Source organism: Rhamphochromis sp. 'chilingali' (assembly GCF_963969265.1).
Source record: "Rhamphochromis sp. 'chilingali' genome assembly, chromosome: 2".
Classification (NCBI taxonomy): Eukaryota; Metazoa; Chordata; class Actinopteri; order Cichliformes; family Cichlidae; genus Rhamphochromis; species Rhamphochromis sp. 'chilingali'.
The window spans coordinates 8,600,450-8,620,533 of NC_137930.1; the positions used below are offsets into that span (position 1 = coordinate 8,600,450).

The 20,084-nt window shown below is 40.5% G+C and overlaps 2 protein-coding genes across 3 annotated transcripts in view; one reads left to right on the plus strand and one right to left on the minus strand.

Moving 5' to 3' along the window:
- The first annotated feature begins 720 nt into the window (after window positions 1-720).
- Window positions 721-13,597, plus strand: zdhhc12b (zDHHC palmitoyltransferase 12b). Of its 2 annotated transcripts, none has more exons than XM_080875038.1 (5): window positions 721-1,248; window positions 1,349-1,488; window positions 4,242-4,334; window positions 10,925-11,094; window positions 11,171-13,597. In XM_080875038.1, exons 1-5 carry the CDS (start codon window positions 1,152-1,154, stop codon window positions 11,484-11,486), a joined length of 816 nt encoding a protein of 271 aa, XP_080731164.1. In that variant the 5' UTR covers window positions 721-1,151; the 3' UTR covers window positions 11,487-13,597. The 2 variants fall into 2 exon arrangements, with proteins under 2 accessions (XP_080731164.1, XP_080731165.1); XM_080875039.1 differs by having other exon boundaries at window positions 10,928-11,094; window positions 11,171-13,596.
- Window positions 13,598-13,624: 27 nt separating this feature from the next.
- The window catches only part of pkn3 (protein kinase N3), a 32,372-nt gene continuing 25,912 nt past the window's right edge, over window positions 13,625-20,084 (minus strand). Inside the window, exons 20-22 of the mRNA XM_080875040.1 lie at window positions 17,912-18,019; window positions 17,614-17,694; window positions 13,625-14,323 (exon numbers count right to left, since the gene is read on the minus strand). Of these exons, the coding sequence (XP_080731166.1) occupies window positions 14,123-14,323; window positions 17,614-17,694; window positions 17,912-18,019 (390 nt within the window). The 3' untranslated portion in view covers window positions 13,625-14,122. The remainder of the gene's footprint in view (window positions 14,324-17,613; window positions 17,695-17,911; window positions 18,020-20,084) is intronic.

Sequence of the window (20,084 nt, forward strand, 5' to 3'; positions counted from 1 at the left end):
AAATCAATATCCTTAGTATCCTTATTTTCCTATTATATTGTTTTATGTACTTTAATAATGAAGGCTTGTAGAGCAAGGCCACTTTTGACTCACAAACTAAGTGCTCAGCCAGACTAAAAAAACAGGAAGTTTTAGTGCATAGGCATATTAAAAGATAAGACTCAGAAAAGAGAAACTTTGCCATATAAGCAATGTTTGAAATTGTGTGTGACGTGTGTGACGTCTGAAGTACAGAAATAACACCATATAAGACACATGTTGAGCTAAAAATGTTAGAGCTCTTGCAACTGGCGTTTGAGCTGTGCAGGGGTCTCTCTCTTCCGGAAGATGATTGAATAAAAAATGTTTTTTAACAATAGTGTTTTCTCTGTTATATCATGGGGACAAAAGAATCAGTGTTAATATTGATTAGGTACATTTATGGAAGAAAAATAGCCCTAATTGTCACATCTGACCAGTGTACGTTTTCTGCCCTGACTTCTAACCCGTATGTTTAAGAAATGATGTAAAAAAAAAATCACCGTTTAATAAGTCAGAACGCCAGAGAGTGGTGCCTTGAACCGCCCCTTCTGAGTGGCGGAAAGAACGCTTTTTTCCCGGTCTATGAACGCCGCTTTTCCCAACACTCGCAAAAACAGCGCTCATTGCGCAGCTGCGTATGACGTAAAAAGCGGCGTTGGTAGACCGGGAAAAACGGCGTTTTTTCCTCAACTCAGAAGGGGCGTTCAAGGCGCCAGTCTCTGGCGTAAAATACTGTGTTCTGTTCCGGTCAACGCCGTTTTTTTTACGGCGTTCTGACTTATCAAACGGCGATTTTTACGTCATTTCTTAAACAAACGGGTTAGAAAATTAGAGAATTTTGGCCTAGATTGTTTGCCATACTAATCGCTGCTACTGTGAGTCGTTGGAAGGATAAAAACAAATCCACTGGAAGGAAGCGAGCGGGATGTTTACTTCCCAGCTGCCGAAACTCGACATATGTAATATGTCCTGGGTAGAAGAAATATTCAACGATTTGATTCGGTCGCAACACATCGTTTAATACTCTGACGACATTACGGCTTGTATGACGCTTGCCCAGGGAAGAGAGTGGTGTTGTCGTTTATCAGCTCCATTTGCATGTTGGATGGCTGATCTATTATGCTAAGAACATGTTCAAAAATGTTTTCGGCTCAGGGTTTCTGGTGAGAACATCACATGTGATTCTGACATGGGTCATAACGTTAATCCTCTTCCTACATGATACAGGTGAATCTATCACTTTACATTCATAGGCTTTGCCTCTATAATCGCTCGCACACCCCTGGGAGCTGTGGTGGTGTTAAGTGTGTGAGTGATGTGTTCACAGAGCTGAGGAAGCAGGAGGAGACGGGCCAGCTTGTCCAGCCCGTGCTCTTCGTCCTGCTGGTGCTGCTGTCTGTGCTGCTGTACTTCGCGGTCTCTCTGATGGACCCGGGTTTCATCCTGTCTGATGACACGGACTTGCAGGTGAGCACGAGCCTACTGTACATTACTGTTATCACTCCCACTTTTTACCTTTGTGTTGTGATGGTTTGAAGCAGCTTGAATGTTTACGTTGCTGGTTAAAAAACCTGATTTAAAAAATATATCTTAAAAGATAATCGTGTGCTTGCAGTGCCAAAACAATAATGATAACAATAATTTATTTAAGGCAAACTAACACTCTGCCTTTAATTCAGTTCAGTTTTATTTATATAAGATCACAGCAATAGTCGCCTAAAGTTGCTTAATATTGTAACTTAAATGAGCTGTAGGCCACTGCTGGCACTGTCATCTCTTTAGTGGCCACTTTAGTGTAAGTAGTGCAAAAACAAACCAATCAAGCAAGTATTTCCAAAAATTTAGTGTTTTGTTTGTTTGTTTTAAATTTCAAATATTCTATAACAAGACAAAACTGCCAGTGTTAACACATTTCCCCCCCCTCATGCTTAACTAACCGAAGCCTTTCATTAAACTACCAGAGAAGGAAATTGCTACTCTCTTTCTGGCCAGACACATGGCATCACTTCTGTTATAATTTTGTTCGTATTTAACAAAATAAAAAAGCAGACAAGTGTACACGTTAGTTTTTGACTGCTGGTGAAAATTGTTTTTTTCACAAATAACTCTCACTGAACTAACACAGCCAGTCCCTCAACATGTTTGTACTCTCTCCTCATGATGCCTTCATATTAAATCGTTTTTTGCTTTTTAAAGAACTTATTTTAACATTGCACTCAACAACAAACAAATCCTCCCAACAAAAAGGTAACTTCAATATACGGGCTGCAAGTAGGGGTGACGTGAGCCACAAGTGGCCATGGGCTGCGAGTTTGAAACCACTGCCCTACTCTAATAGCGAGAAAGAAAAGTATGTGAGGGTGGTGCAGCACATGTATGAGGACAGTGGTGAAGGATCTTCTCTAAAGCCTTTCTTGTTTCCAGTTGAAATTAGGGGTGGCTTTAAAAAATCTATTTTCCGATTCAAATCGATGTTAGCTAGAATAACACAATATCGATTCATTAAATCCTGAATCGATTTTTAAATATAAATTTATTTTGCCAGAAACACCAGAATCTCAGGTTAAGGCTCACAAAACAATTTCAACGACCACCAAACAGCTAAAACAGCAAATGAGAGCAGGTAAACAGAATCCGCACAAAGATGTAAACACAAAGAGCAGATCGTTCACCCGATGGCATGTACACAGACACGCCGTCTGGGCTGAATTCTGATTCTGCAGGTTTTGTCATTATCCGATCAAAATTCACTGAACCAGCAGCAAAAGAAGATCAAAACTACAGTTCACATTTAATAAACATCATATTTAATTCCCTCCTACTTTTGCTCTTTTGCTTCCACCACAATAAAATCACACTTCCTGCACAGCTCTCGCTCGCTCTCTTTCTCTGTGTAATTCAAGAACAGTTTCTCTCAAACTCAAATCTCAGTTTTCTGCATTATTCGCTTGCTTATTACGCACCAGTCTACCGTTGTGTGCATTGCTGTCGCCCGCTGTTTTGGTTTTTTTTTTGGTTTGTTTGTTGTTTTTCAAAAATGCCTAATTTCTGCTGTTCAACGACAAAGAAATGTAAACTTTTTAAAATTATGCCAAACTGCAAAAGGCTTAGCTGTGTCTCTAATAAAACCTCTGTAACTTTGCTCTGTTTCGCTTCAGCAGCATCAGGTAATGTTCATATGTTAATTCATGGTTTTCTTCTGTTTTTGATCTACTGCAGAGAATTTTTAAGGTGGTGCTATAAAAATTCAGGCCAGGAAAATCTCCTTCATGTTTTTCTGTGTTTTATCCACAGTTACTTTGACACAAAGGCATGTGCTGTGATGCTTACACCTCTGATGAAGTCAGTTTTTATACCTAGATATAAAATATGGATATGTACTGATAAATGATCAGAATTATACTATACCTGACTAAGTCAAAATTGAATTTAATCAAATTGAATCAGGGATAGAATTGAATTGGGACCTCGTGAATCGGAATCAAATCGATTATAGAAATCAGTGATGATATCCAGCCCTTGTTGTAATGGACAGGCTAACAGATGAGGTCAGGCAGGAGTCTCTGTGGACTATGATGTTTGCAGTTGACATTGTGATCTATAGCGAGAGTAGGGAGAGGTAGAGGTATGCTATGGAGAAGAGGAATGAAAGTAGCAAGAACAGAATATGTGTGTGTGAATGAGATAGGTGGAAAGGGTGAACATGCAAGGACCAGAGATAGTGAGTTACTGTCGATGTGCCAGCACAGAGAGTGGTACTCTGCTCTTAGATGAAGTAAAAGGATTTCATGCAAGTCAGAAGTTACTAGCAAAGATGCAATTAAAGGTTCAGCTGTTGTATAACTTGGTTGGGGTCCAGACCATCTAAAGCAACAGACACTGCCCAAGAGAGGTGAAAGAGAGTGCAGGCAGAATGGAGTGGGTGGAGATAAAAGTCAGGAGTGTGAAAGGGATGCTTTACAAGATGGTAGTAAGACATGTTATGATGTATGGCTTGGAGACAGTGGCTTTGACTAACAGACAGGGGGCTGAGGTGAACATGTTAAGATTTTCACTTGGAGTGACCAGGAAGGATAAGATTAAAAGTGAGGACACCTCAGTCCATCTGATGTCCCTACCATATAGAAAAAGTGGGAAACAGTGACAGTGTCCACTTTAACATAATTTGTTAGCTGGACAGTTACTCCTTTCTGACCAATTTGTCTTCTTTGTTGTATTAGTTCATGCTGGGAGTGACTGAGGAGCAGCAGGACATGATTCCTCCTGCCACCAAATCCCTGAGACAGCGCCGTTGTGGCCACTGTCTGCTTCAGGTATGCTGCTCAGCTCGTCGGCAGAGGTGGTATACACATGTCACTTAAATAGAAGTAGAGACACTTCCAATAAAAAATACCCTGGTAAAAGTTAAAGTACTTATTCAACTTTTTTACTCCAGTAAAAGTAAAAAAAGTACAGGCTTTGAAAAGTATAAAAGTAAAAAGTAACTCTTTGTTACTTCAGTTCTAATTAATAATGAATGTAAACAGTTTGCACATCCATAATGTAGAACACAAGCAGAGAAAAACAAAGGGAATTAAAAGAAACTAGCTCTGTTGCCTTCATTGTAGATATGTGGAGATCAGATGGAGCTTTCCTGCTGCTCTTTCTGGCCAAATCAATTCAGCAGGATATGAGCATCTTACATGAGGTATTACGGCTGATTTTCAACCCAAAGCAGTACAAAGCTAATTTAAAGGTGGAATTCATTGAGTGAATCTAATAAACATCATCACCTAATTTGCTGCCTGCTGCCCTTGGTGTAACCTGACACTGACCACCGCTCCATCATAGGGCATGGCTGTAAACGTCACTGTGTTGTGAGATAAGCAGTGTAGTCTGCACTCAGCTGCCTACAACTGTCATGGAACATGTGAATAACAAAAAGGCAGTATGCCAGTTTATTATCGTCAGGTCTCTACAATCTTGAGCGCCTGGAGTTGATTGTTCTTGTAATTTAGTGCTATACAATTAAATGGAATAGAACTGTGTTGAATTTTGCACAATGTTTCATAATATGAAAACCGCGAATTGCTACCTTATCGTGGTGGAGGGTTTTGTGTGTCTCAGGGTTCCCAGGGGCTATGTTGTCCAGGTGCTTTTGCCTCCTGATAGGGTCTCCAATGGCAAATTGGTCCTGGGCGAGGGACCAGACAAATAGTGATTCAGAAGACCCCTATGAGTGCAAGATCAAGGGAACACTTCACCTTGGGTGGATGATTGACATGGCTCTGCAATGTTGTGTGGAGATCAGGGGTGGTACCTCTGGATTTGCAGACCGGGGTAGTGGTTCCCATCTTTAAGAAAGGGGGAACGGTCTGTTAGTCGAACCTCGGATACAGGAGGAACAATGTGGTTTTCATCCTGGTTGTGGAACACTGGGCCAGCTCCTTATCCTCTCAAGGATTCTTGAGGGTGCATGAGAGTTTGCCCAACCAGAGAAGACATGGAGAAGGCATTCAACCGTGTCCCTTGGGGTGTCCTGTGGGAGGTGCTTCAGGAGTATAAGGGCGCCTGGCCCATTTCTACGGGCCATTCGATCCATAGACAACTGTTGCAAGAGCTTGGTCCACATATCTGGCAATAAGTTGAACTCGTTCACTGTGGGTGATGGACTCCGCCAGGGCTGCCCTTTGTCATCGATTCGGTTTGTTATTTTTATGGACAGAATTTCTATCTGTACTCAAGTGGCAGAAGGCTTTCATTTGGGTGGTCTCAGAATCTCATCTCCGCTTTTCGCAGATGATGTGATTTTGTTGGTTTCATCAGATGATGACCTCCAGCTCGCACTGGAACGGTTCGCAGCCGAGTGTGAAGCAGTGGGAATAAGAATCTGCACCACCAAATCTGAGGCCATGGTCCTCAGCCGGGAAAGGGTGGAGTGTCCACTCTGGGTCAGGGACGATTTCCTGCCCCGATTTGAGGAGTTTAAGTATTTCATGGTCTTACTCACAAGTAACGGGACAAGGGAGCAGGAGATCGACAGATGGATTGGTGCTGCAGCTGCAGTGATATGGACGCTGTACCAGTCTGCCATGCTGAAGAGAGAGCTGAGTGTAAAAGCAAAGCTCTCTACTTGCTGATCAGTCTACGTCCCTACCGTCACCTATCACGAGATCACGAGCTCTGGGCAGTGACCGAAAGAACAAGATCACGGATACAAACAGCGGAAATAAGCTTCTTTCCAGAATAATAATAATAATAATAACTTTATTTATAAAGCGCTTTCAAACAAAGTGCTGTACAACTATTTAAAACTAAAAAGATAAAAAAATAAATAAAAGCGATACATAGCAATACAGGTAAAAGACACAATACAAGTTAAAAAAAAGAGATAGGTTTAGGACTTCAGCCATCTGGGAGGGGCTCAGAGTAGAGCCGCTGCTCCTCCACAACGAAAGGAGCCAGTTGACGTGGTTCGGGCATGTCCCACCGGGAGGAGACCCCAGGGCAGACCCATGACTCGCTGGAGAGATTATATCTCTCAACTGGCCTGGGAACGCCTTGGTGTTCCCCCAGACAAGCTGGAGGAGGTGGTCGGGGCCAGGCATGGTCTGGGCTTCTCTGCTTAGGCTGCTGCCCCTGCGACCTGGCCCCAGGTAAGTGGAAAAAGAAGATGGATGGAAAACAGATCACACCAAACAACAGATCATCTATTGATCTGATATCTTTTTTAAAAACAGCTCTAAATTAAATAAGGAGATTACACGTCAGCTATCTAATGCCACTGAGCAATCTTTATCCTAGAAGATAAAATCTCCTGTTGTCTCTCCATCTCTGAGTGAAGTTATCTCACTTTCTTTTCTGTCCTTTGCAAGCACAGCAGGCATGCTGTGTGACAAATGGCACACAAACCGTTTGTGTGTCTGCTCTTATGAGTATATTTGAAAAATTGCACTGGAAATTCCTTGAGGTGACTCTTGTTGTGAATTGGAGCTGTACAAATAAAATTGAATTTAAATTATCCACGACTTTAAAAAGTTTTATGCTTCTCTTCCGTAGCACTAGATGCAGAACCACCAGTGTTGTGGAAAAAAAGCTTATTATGACCAGCTTCCAGATATCTGGACCAAAACACACTGTTCTGGATTGTTCCGGCCCACTTTAAGCCTTGAAAACAGTGCTGTAAATGATGCACCGACTAAATGTTTTTGCCCTGTTTATTTGTTCATGTGCAATAAGCACAAGCAATTATTGTTCCCTCCATTTAGGTTCAACTTTGTTTGATATTTCAAGACGCACAGTAACCTGAAATAATAACTCAAATGTCCTCACATGTCTTAAACTTAGAGTAACAACCCCGAGTAGAAAATGGAGATATTTGTGTAAAAATGTAGGGACTAAAAGGGAAAAATAAATACTTAAGTACAGTTGAGATTTGTACGTGTACAACCACAACCCAAGTGACTAGGTCTCTGAAGGAAAAGGCAGTGAATGTGTGAGATATCTTTGTCACTACATTTGTACTGCACTGATTCACTTTTCTGTGAGGGAGCTAATCTCAGTTGTGGAGAGGTGAGGGTGGTACATCTGGCCAGAACAAAATCAGAGAGCCAAAGCCACCAGAGCCGTTTGGAGGCTAAGCAGGTCACCTACTAATCAAAAGGTTGGTTGTTCGATCCCCATCTGCTTGAGTCTGCGGCCTAAAACTCCTTGGGCAAGATATTAATCCCAAGTTGCTCTCCCATCTTCATCCATTGGAGTATAAATGAGTGTGAATGTTAGATAGAAAGCACTTGTATAGAGGCAAGTTGTATAAAGCGCTTTGAATGCTCAGAGTAGAAAAGTGCTATATATAAGAACCAGTAAAATGGTACCAGTCCATTTACCAAATGGTAAATTGGATACTTGTCACGCTTAAATGTTTTAGACATAACCTGAGTAAACACAAAATGCAACTTTTAAATGATAATTGAATATATTAAGGGGGAAAAAAATCTACCTGGCACTGTGTGGAAAAAGTGATTATACCTGTCGAGAAAGGTGGGATTCAGCGAGACATTCAAGTAAATGATGTATGTGCACAAGTCAGATAGATGGAGAGAGGATGATAGTTGTCGCTGGTCATCTGGTGATCAGGCGTTAACAACGTGACTGGATGTCACAAAGGGTCGGGCCAGATGTCATCTCAGAAGATGTGACGTCCAGAAAGAGAGGGAGGAGAAAGCTTGACCAGGTATAAAAGTTAGGTGAAAAAGAGATACACGGATCTTCCCTTTGTCCTCTGCAAGATGAGCAGTTCAGAAGATCGAATATAAGATGTTAAAGATTCCAGCAGAGACTCTAGAGGAATCAATATACCTGGATACCAGAGGCAGCTAATGCTGTTACTGCCCCTAACCCTCACCCATCAGGCTCCATCTAAGCTCATTTATCAGAGGTTAGGACTTTTTAAACAGAGAGCCAATCCAGATCTCCTGTATTAGATTGTTGGTTCACCAGGTCCACACCCCCTAAACCTAATAAGTGGTCGTGACACCCTTTGAAGCAAGAACTGTAATCAAACATTTTTGATAGCAAGAGTTCATTTTGTTGCATCGGAACCCTGATCTTGACTGAGGCAAATGATGTGGATGCATTGGGGTACAGTATCTTGCCCAAGATAAACTGGAGAAGCGGGGGATCGATCCATTGAATTTTTGATTAGTAGACAACTTACTCTACCACCGAATCAAATGGCCAGAAATAAAAGGACAGTTAAAATTGTGTTGCTTCTTAACAACGAACGGATGCTGCTTGTGATGGATCCACAACTCTCCAGAGGTCATTTTCTGCTGTTTTTTCCCCCTCCTTGAAGTCTTACTTTTAAAAGGAGTCTGAAGGTCGTTCTGGATGTTGAAGCAGAAGTTTGAATAAACATATGTCTGCTTGTGACAATAGAGGAAAAGCTGGGGTGGACAGACGTAGCATCTGTATTCCCATACAGGATGGGCAAACTGTACAATGTCACCTCTTTGTTCTCTGCATGTGTTTGTGTGTCAGTGTGTGGCTCTCAGGCTGAAATGAGACACTTGATATCTGGCAGGATCCAGCAGTGGTATAGGATATCAGGAAACACAGGGCTGTGTTACATACCCAGACGACCTTAAAAGTATCAGATAATACTTCAGATGCAGTATGCCGGGACTCCGAGTAAAATGTTTCATCACCAGATAAAAAAAGCCCCACATACTCACACAAACAGGAACTAACAAAAATTGGGCAAAATTCATGACGCACTGACACTTTCTCTAAGGAGGTACCACGGTCCATTGATAATACTGGACTACTGAGTTGAGCTCTGAGTTACAGACAGTCTGCCTGTATTCATTGTATATCAGTCACCTGATATACTTTTACACATCCAACTACACTCTGTTTCAGCTGCTTTAGCCTATCCATTTCTAAGGCACTTTACAACCCACTTCCCTGTCATCCCCATATTTCATTTTCAGTTTCATATCTGCTGACATGGTTGCCCACTCTGCTCAGTGGTCTTCCTGCTGCTCTCCCTGCCTCCGAGTGGCCTATGAACTGAACGGTGATGCTAAATTGCTCTAAATTAAATGACTAAATGGCTGAACTAACGACACTTTGTGCCCTGTGCTGTTGTAATCTTACCAAATACAGTGCATTTGGAAAGTATTCACACCGCTTTACCTGTTCCACATTTTGTCACATTATAGCCTTCTTCAAAAAATGAATTCAATTCTTTTCACTTCAAAATTCTACTTGCAATACCCCATAATGACAAAGTGAAAAAGCTTGCTTGAAAATCTTGCACATGTATTGAAAAACCCACTATGCTATGAATGCACATATTCATAGCATTTATGGATCCTGTTTGCACTGATCATCTGTTAGATCCACCTATGGTAATTCCTCTTTATATAATAATAATAATGGATTTATATAGCGCTTTTCAAGGCACCCAAAGCGCTTTACAATGTCATTATTCATTCACTCTCACACACTGGTGGAGGCAAGCTACGGTTGTAGCCACAGCTGCCCTGGCAGAAGACTGACAGAAGCGAGGCTGCCATATCGCGCCATCGGCCCCTCTGGCCAACACCAGTAGGGTAAAGTGTCTTGCCCAAGGACACAACGACCAGGACAGAGAGCCCGGGGATCGAACCGGCGACCTTCCGGTTACAGATACGCTTCACAACCCCCTGAGCCACGGTCGCCCCATATATACAAGGTCTTGAGTAATCTTAAACACCTCATAGTACCATGACACCCCATTAGAACACTTTGGTCTCAGACTGCTGGTTTACTTGGGGTTTGTAGGATATTTAAAAGTAGAATAGGATGCAGAGGCTTCAGCTTTCAGGCCCCTCTTCTATGGAACCAGTTTCCAGTTTGGATTCAGGAGACAGACACCATCTGTACATTTAAGAGTAAGCTTAAAACTTTCCTTTTTGCTAAAGCATATAGTTAGGGCTGGACCAGGTGACCCTGAATCCTCCCTCAGTTATAATGCAGTAGGCCTAGGCTGCTGGGGACTTCCCATGATGCACCGAGTGGTTTATACACAACTCTGCATTTAATCATTAATTATTAGTTATTATTAATCGCTTGCTCTTTGAGGCAACTGTTGATGTGATTTGCCTCTATATAAATAAAACTGAAAGAAAGAAAAGGAATTGAATATAAATGGTACAATTATTAAAGATGAGGGTTCTATGGCACGTGAATTTAATAACACTGTATACAGTTAGTAGTGGAATTAACTCAGAATTTCAATTCTTCAGTTGTAACATAATAACTGTGGAATCATCAGATTTATTTTGCGTGCAAGAGGTTAATGAAGCAGAAATCATGGAGATGATTAATGATTTGGACACTTGTTTCATTCAAAAAAAAAAAAATTGTTCTGTGTTTCAAGCAGCAGCCAATGAGATCAAAGCACTGCCAGACGTGTCAGCACTGCGTCCGGCGTTATGACCATCACTGTCCCTGGATTGAGAACTGCGTTGGTGAGAGGAACCACCGCTGGTTTGTGTTTTACCTGGCCTTCCAGCTGCTAGTGCTTCTATGGGGCCTGCGCATTGCCTGGTGAGCAACACCACCCATCTCTACCTCCATGTTACTGTTGCAAAGCTGTCACATCCTATTGCTCTCTCCTCTTCAGGACGGGTTTCACCTACGTACCCATCTGGCACCAGTGGCTGCGTACAAATGGAGTCCTGACGGCCGTGACCATGCTGCTAGCGCTGCTCTCGCTCATCGTACTGTTGCTGCTCGGCTCCCATCTATACCTGGTTTCTCTCAACACAACCACGTGGGAGTTCATGTCGCGCCACCGCATCTCCTACCTCAAACACTGCGGTGCAGATGAGAACCCCTTTGACCGAGGGACATTCCAAAACCTTTGGGGTTTCTTCTGCATCTGGGGCACAGTGGTGTGGGAGCATGTGTACTTCAAGGAGGGCAGCGATCAGGTTTAGGTACATTTCAGTGATGAACAGCCTCTCTGGATCTGGGATTACACACCAAATAGGAGGATAAACTGTGCTTGTGACCGGTTCCCTTTATATAGGCATTTGTGTTGTTGTGCCATAACTGTGGAGCGTTTCCCTCCTTCTCATCCTCTCAGTCGTTCTTTATTGCAATTGATTGCCTGCATTTCCTGTTTTTTTTTTACCTCAATGCAGTCGTAGTGAAATATGTGGGAGCTTTCAAATAGTCAGTTTTGGTTAGGAAGTTTTCTAATGAGTAAAGTGATACAGGTGCATGACAGCTATAATAAAAGCATTTCAAATTCTGGTCTAAAGACCTTATGTTAAGGTCTACAGCAAGAGAAATAAGAGCTATAATAATTGACTTAATTAAGTATAATGCACACTTCACCTTTGGAATGTTTGTTGTTTATCATGGAATTAATTTTTACTTAAGGTCAGCTAGAATACATGATGGATGGAGGAAATTTTACTTCAGTCATGGAAATCAAGGACTTAAATGAAATAAATCATTTTCCTGCTCATGTGTCTTACGGGCTATGGGGCAGGGCAAATTAGCATGATGCCCTAATGATCATGATCTAATAATAGTGCACTAATTTAATGAAATTTAAAGATGCAGCCGATTCATTTCAATAATAATCAATATGCTGCCAAGAGCAGAACAAATGAGCAGCTCAAAAACAGCAGAACCGGTGAGAAACCCAACGAGGATTGTGCGAACCAACGCAGGTCTTAGAAATAGAAAATGGAGAATGTGAGGTTCAAAGGTCTGAGACACAGCTGGAGCTCAGGATTTAGCCAGCATTTTTCAAACAGCTGTATGACCTGTAAGATGTGTAGAAGGTAAACAAAAGCATCAGATCTTGAGCCTCGCACACGTTTGTGAAAATACAGCTACTATGCCTACATGCTTATGAGCATTGCTCATTGTTGGTCTGTGCAGACTCCAGAGGAAGGACAGTTCAGCCAAGTTTCAGTATTATTGAGCAGAACACTCAGGGACAGGACTATTGCTATTTTTTTATGACCTTCATGAAACATCACAGTAAGAACACGCTAATAAGGTGGGCATTTTGCCGTCCATTGTCTCGATGCTGTAATTTCAACACAGTAGACATCGAGTTGGTTAGAATCTCAGCACACAGGCTTCTTTTCCCAACTTAAACATTTTGACCTCGATGGAGAACATCACCAGGTCGGGAACAGGAAATAGGAGTCATTTTTAGGACAATTTGAACATAGTGTGTGTTTCCAGAATGAGGCTGCTCCTCTTAATAACTGGTAACCAGCACTGCGGCCTTCCTCCTTATTGTTTACACATCAAGTTCATAATTTCCTTCAAAACAAGCAACTCTCTACATTGTCTTCAGGCATTTTACACACCTGAGTGAATCCGGTTAAGCTAGGACTTTACTCACCCAAATACCCTCAGTCCTGCCTCTTCCACAAAATCATTTAAGTAACAAGTGATGTTTGTTGACAATAACCTGACTGTTCACCCTCAATTCACATCAATCATTACATTCAAAATTTGAGTAACAATTACTTTAGTGTAGTGGGTTCCATTCTCTTGTTGTCTCGTATGATGAATGCTGTGCCTGTTTTACAGGATTCACCTTCTCCAGCAGCTTTTGTCACTAAAGTAGGTTAGTCCAAGTGAGTGTGTTTGAAATATGAACTGTATTGTTCCTGGCAATTATTCCATACATGTACACGATATTTAGACCTGTTACAGTGTCTCAAGTTGTTTAAAATTGTACATATTTTTTAAACTATTTTGGAGCAGAAAATGTCTTTAGATTTTTGTAAAACTATTTTAACAGGGACTTGAATGATAAAAGGTTTGAGTGCAATATGTTTCCATTTAAGGTTTTCCTTGTGCAATAGTAACCTTGTAAGACAGCAATAAATGTTTGTGTTTGATCCAGTGCAAAATGCTGAGTCCTTCTGCTTGGACAGTAAGATCTCTGCTTGCTTTTTTTTTTTTTTTTACAAATTAACATTTACAGTCTGTGGTGTAGTTTTCAATTATATACAATATTGTCATGCAGTGTTTTTTTAAATACTGTAAATACTGGAAGTACTATAAAACTCAATAAATGTTTCATGAGGAGCTTTCTGGTTAAAGTCCAGCATTTATACATTTATTCATGTTTACCTTCACATAATTTACACTTTACATATAGGCTGGTTTTGTCTAAATGGGCACATTTGTTATTTAAAATTTCTAGACATTAACAGGTCAATATCAGCAGAAGTGAGAATTTTGGCCATTTTAAGCATTTAACAAAGAGAGAATAACAAAACAATCAATAGAAAAGTACATTCAGTGCGTTTTACCTTCAGTGAGACTTCACATATTTACAGGTTAGACAGTGTTACTCTTCAGAAACATTGCAGTGTAAATATTCTGTAAATAGCCTAACGAAAAATGACAAAAAAGTACAAAAATGATTTTGGCAAAGTGTTAAAAGTAACTCCTGCACAATGAAATCAGACCCAGCTAAGCAGATCTTGCCAGGGAAGAAATATCTGAAGGATATCTATAGTTTTTCCATCTTCTGCTCTTCTGTTGAGCCAGAAGAGCAGTGTTGAATAAGACAGAGCTTGAATCGCCGTGGTCAGCTAATGAAAGAGAAATCAAAGTCTGCAAAGATTTCCTGTTGCTCAGCAGTGAGGATGCAGGGTGTCCGCGGGAGTGTAAGGACCGGTTTGAGACGAGTGAATTCTTCATCAAAGTTACTGACATCCTGTGGAGCTCTAATGGCTGGCAGGAAGGGAGGCTTCACCTTCTTGGCCAGAAGAGCATCCCAGTCCATTTCCTGGTAAGATAAAATAGGAGTTAAATTGTCTTTTTCAAGAAAGATGCGGCCACGACAGCAGCAGAAATTGCAGGAAATTACAGTTCTATAAAGGCCTGCATCGAGTATAATGTAGAAGATAGTAGGTATAATAACCGGGCGTCATAAAGATACTCTATTTAACATATAATTCCTTTGGAAAATTTGTTGTCTACAGGCCATTTACCAGTATAAGCAAATATATTAGGCATTTATAAACCATACAGAAACATCACCAATCACTTTTTGGCAGACAATTACTTTGGGACACAACATCAGACCCTTCTGTATCTCCACTAAAGTGATGGCAATTAATGCCCAAAATATTCTGACATTTATGTTTGGTCGATGATTTCTTTGTTGTAAAAATGTTAAACCGTTGGAATGCCGGTTTATATCCCTTTAAATTGTGTGTGGGTTGCACTCGTGAAAAAAATCAAATCAAATGAAAGAATCAAACTAAATCAATAAATTGTTAAATTGCCAAATATTTCCTGTTTCTTCAGACTTCAATCATCCAATCCAACAAACGACACCAAAGGGTCAATAGCAGAATAAGCTGTTTGGCATTGGCAGAGAAGATTTGGTAGGTTTTCCATGGGTGCAACCCACATACTGTACTGAACTCTACTGCTCAAGCCACAAATGATCTAAGGAGCTTGGAAAGAAAAGCAACCGGACTTCTTTCAGCTTCTTAAAGACAAAAGTTAAAGAAGTCCGGTCGCTTTTCTTCCCAAGTTCCTTAGATTACCATGACTTGGATGACTGAGAACCTTCACAAATATAAATACATTTCCTTACACATAAATAGACTTTCCAATGGAAGAAGAATTGTTACAAAAAAGAAATAATCAACCAAACAAATTTCTTTACTTTTTCTGCCTTGTTTATCTCATATAGAGTGTTTATTTTTACGTGCACCTAGGATTTCTGGCCAACAAGGCACAACTGCTGATATTTTTAAAAAGGGATTTTTATGTCACATGATCTCCTCAAGCTGTTACATGTACTTTGAGATGGCTGCGATTAAAAGTACACAAACGTAACCCTTGTATGGTATTTTAATTTGGAATCCACCTTTTTTTTTTTTTTAACTACCTTGACCTGGATGAAAGAGAACCCACACAGACACAGACTAATTTCTCAACTTCTCATGATAATCACAACCTGAAACTGGTTCCAGTAGATGGCCATACCTGCCTGACCCTGGTTCTGCCAAGGTTTCTTCCTGTTAAAAAGGGACTTTTTCCTTCCCACTGTCACCAAACGCTTGCTCAAAGGGGATCACGTGATTGAAATAATCCAGAGGAAAATGCCAACAGCGTCTTTACCTTACAATATAAAGCACCTTACGGTGAATTTTGCTGGGATTTGTCATATAAATAAAACTGAATTGAATTGAATGTTGAACTCCTTTGCCTCAATTCAAATCAACTGTATTTATATATATAGCACCAAATCACAACAAGCATTGCTTCAAGGAGCTTTGTATTACAAGGTCAAGACCACACAACAATGCTCAGGTCACTCTCTACAAAGCCAACACTGTTGTTTCTTGCTCACTGGTTAAATAATCAAACTTGTGCTCTTCATCATTCCTGTCGAAACTAATAATATTTAAATTAATAATGATTGTGGATGACAGTGGGTTTGGTTGTGCACTGTGAATATTTTGAAAAATCAAATTTAAATAATCTGAAAAATTGTAATAACAATTATCCCAGGTTATTATTTGATACTGTTAATAGCACTGTTTCTCCTCCACCCTGTTCTAATGAGGATGATTCTCAGTGCCCTGAATCATTTATGTCTTTTTCTCTAATTACACTTAATGACTCAATGATTACCTTCTTTACATCCTATTTGAGACGTCCACCACCATTAGCACATCTTTGTTTTCAGTTCACTGAGGCAAGGCAGTGTTCCCTCCTATACAAAACAGCCTGAAATAACTGCTTTACTGAAGAAACTTAATCCATTGGTAGCTGTTACCAAATTATGAAGAAACACTTGAAGAACATCAATTCAGATCTTTTAGCATTTCCTCCAAATGGCAGATTTTTAAACTCAAAAGTAGGACTCCGTTTTTGAAGCTCTGTTATGATCTTTTGATGGCTTCTGATACAGGGACTTGTTTTACACTCTTCCTATTTGACCTCAGTGCAACCTTTGATACTGTTGACCATAAAGTTTTACTTAATAAATTTAAGGTTCTGGCTGGCATCTCTAGCTCTACATTCGATTGGTTTCCCTTCTACTTATCTACAAGGACTTTCTCTGTTAGGACGAAGAAGCTATCCTTGAACATAACATTGTGGGGTTTCCACAATGAGTCGTCTTTTAGTCGACATTTTGTTCATGTCTCTGATGATGGCATTCAGCTATATATGCCTTTTAAGGCTCAAAGCTGGATAGGTGGTCCTCCCTAGTCCACTGTTTAATCCAGATTAGGAACCGACTCACTATCTGTTACCTTGTTCTAAACGGCAACAAGAGCGACACTGTGGTTATAGCTCCTCCTGAAGTATGTCCTAAAATCAGTCAGGCTTTTGCTTCTTTCTGTTCAAATGCAAATTCCAGAAAGGTGATCTCTGGAGAACATGTAAAATCTATTTTACATTTCTGTTTCTTTCATTTAAGAAGCATTTCTAAATTGTGACGTACGGTCACCTTGGCTGAACTCGACAAAATCATTCATTTGTGCGATTGCATGATTACTAAAATGCCTAGATACTCTCTTCCATGACTCCAAACAAACTCACATTTCTCCTCTTTTATATTCTTTATACAGACTCTCACTAGATTCTAGGATTATTTTTCAGTTTCTTATACGACAGAACAGTAAACAGCCAGGCCGTAGGCCATTTATCCCAGCTGCTTAAACACACTGCTGCTCACAGTCTTCAGCCACAGACTCAGAATCTGTTAGATGTTCCTTATAGAAATTTAAAGACTAGGGGACACAGAGTCTTTGAAATAATTTCCACTAATGTGGTTAGCTGACTCTGGACTTCTGCTTAAAAAGCAGTTAAAACCTTTTTCTTTAACCTGACAAGTCTTTGTTGAGACTACGGTCTTAACCTGATTTTGTATTGGAACTGCGGTATTTAATTTTCTCATATTTTTTGTTCCGTTTACTTGTGCAGCTCTTTGTGATTCCTTACTTTTCAGATGTTTTTACTCAGCACCTGCCCTTCCACTATTTCATCTCATACTCGTACCGGGTACTTCAGTGACTTCAGTTGAAGCAGCTACAATAACTGGACACTGACCTCATAAAATTTGTGCCTTTTGATCTCCAAGGCATCCTCTTCTCCTGCTCCCAGTCTCAACTCAGGATTTTTCTGCAGCAGCTGAAACACAGGCGGGAGAAAGAAGGTGATGTAGTAGCCTAGGTCAACAGCATTTAGAATATTCAGATCATATAAATAGAATTCAAATGTGCTGATAAGCTCAACAGACAGTTTAGATTTTGAGCACTACTTCATTATTAAAAGTGTGAATAAAACTGAAGAGGTCATAAAATGTTCCTCATCTGGAGAATTCAGTTTCCTTAGTCTGGGAGCCAACCTTCTGAATGAGGGATGCAGAGTTAGGAGAAAGGAGGCGGGGGTAGCGCACATCATCATTGACAATGCTATCAAACACTTCTTCCTCATCGTCGCCGGGGAAAGGAGACTGAAAGAAAGAACAGAGCTGTAGTAACTTCATATTGTTCTTGACATTATTTAAGGATATAATTCAGGCATATGCTCCAATGCCTTGTGCCAAACAGCTACCTGAACTCTACTCACACAGAAGTGTTTTTACATCTTCACTGGGTACGCCTCTTGACTCCTCTGAGCCAAGCATTCCTTTAACCTTAACTATTAATTCGTGTGAATGCTGATTAGGCATTCGGACTGGCAGTAGTAAAACCATTACTTAAAGAGCCATCACTTGACCTGAGTGTCTTTCCTTTTATCTCAAAAATTCCTGAAGGAGTGGTGGTAAACAGCTAACTTATCATCTGCAAAGGAAAGGTTTTTTTGAAGAGTTTCAGAGCCCATCACAGCACAGAAAGAGCTTTAGTGAAGGTTACAAATGATCTTCTTATGGCCTCTGACAGTGGACTCATCTCTGTGCTTGTCCTGCTAGACCTCAGTGCAGCGTTCGATACTGTTGACCATAATATCCTATTAGAGCGATTAGAGCATGCTGTATTACAGATACTGCGCTGCAGTGGTTTGCATCATATCTAATAGATTCCAGTTTGTTCATGTAAATGGAGAGTCCTCTTTCCACACTGAGGTTATTTATGGAGTTCCATGGGGTTCTTTGATAGTAACACTGTGAGAAATCTTGGAGTCGTTTTTTGACCAGGACATGTCCTTCAATGCACATATTAAACAAATATGTAGGACTGCTTTATTCCATTTGCACAAAATCTCTAAAATTAGAAATATCCTGTCTCAGACTGACACTGAAAAACCAGTTCATGCATTTATTATTTGTAGGCTGGACTACTGTAATTCACTATCATCAGGAGGTCCTTCAGTTAATCCAAAATGCTGCAGCAAGAGTACTGACAGGGACTAGAAAGAGAGCATATTTCTGCTACATTGGCTTCTCTTCATTGGCTTCCTGTTAAATTCAGAATCTAATTCAAAATCCTTCCCCTCACATACAAGGTCTTGTATAATCAGGCCCCATCTTATCTTAATGACCCCAACAGGGCACTTCGACCTCAGACTGCTGGCTTACTTGTAGTTCCTAGGATACTTAAAAGTAGTATGGGAGGTAGAGCCTTCAGCGTTCAGGTGACAGACAACCTCTCTACTTTTAAGATTAGGCTTAAGACTTTCCTTTTTGACAAAGGTTACAGTTAGGGCTGGATCAGGTGACCCTGAATCCACCCTTAGTAATGCTCCTTTTTTCATCCCTTTTCACTTACCGTGTATTTATACACCACACTGCATCTAATAGTTGGGTATTATTTATCTCTGACTCTTCTCCATGGCATGTCTTTTGTCCTGTCTTCCTCCCCTTAACCCAACCAGTTGCAGCACATTGCTGGCCCTCCCTAAGCCTGGTTCTGCAGAGGGTTTCTTTCTGTTAAAGGGACTTTTTCCTTCCCACTGTCACCAAAGTGGCTGCTCATTGGGGGGTCACCTGATTGTTGGGATTTGGTTAAGCCTTCGTAACACTTTGAATTCACGTTGATTTTTTTTTTCATGCGAATATCCAATATGGTGGTGTAGAGAGGCAAGACTATCAATAGTACCCTTGTCCAACAAAGTACAGACCTAACTGTAATTATATAAACATTTGTATATACAAATGGTTGTTAGTTGTCCATAAACAGTCCAGCATTCACTTCTTTTCAGATTTTTTTTTCTTTTACTTAGCACCAAATCACAAGAGTTGCCTCAAGGCGCTTTATATTGTAAGATCAAGACCCTACAATAATAATTCATGTTTGGTCTAAATAGACTGGTTCTTATATAGCACCTTTTTCCCTACTTTAATGTCCTCATTCATCCATTTATATAAGAACTTTCTCTTCGCCAAAATGCTTTCTATCAACACACACTCATGTTCCCAGCTGGGATCATCCCACCAACCTTCCAATTAGTAGATGACCTGGTTTACCTCCAGACCTAAAGCCAAAGTCATATTTAGACTTTGGCTTTAGGATAAAGTCTAAACATGACTTTATCCTATCTCTGAAACATGGTTTTAATATAGGAATTTTGGTTTGTCT

Coding starts and splice junctions, on each gene's coding strand:
- zdhhc12b (XM_080875038.1), top strand. CDS start 1,152: ATGTTCAAAAATGTTTTCGGCTCAGGGTTTCTGGTGAGAACATCACAT. Junction 1,489..4,241: donor CTGATGACACGGACTTGCAG/GTGAGCACGAGC, acceptor TTGTTGTATTAG/TTCATGCTGGGAGTGACTGA. Junction 4,335..10,924: donor GTGGCCACTGTCTGCTTCAG/GTATGCTGCTCA, acceptor CTGTGTTTCAAG/CAGCAGCCAATGAGATCAAA.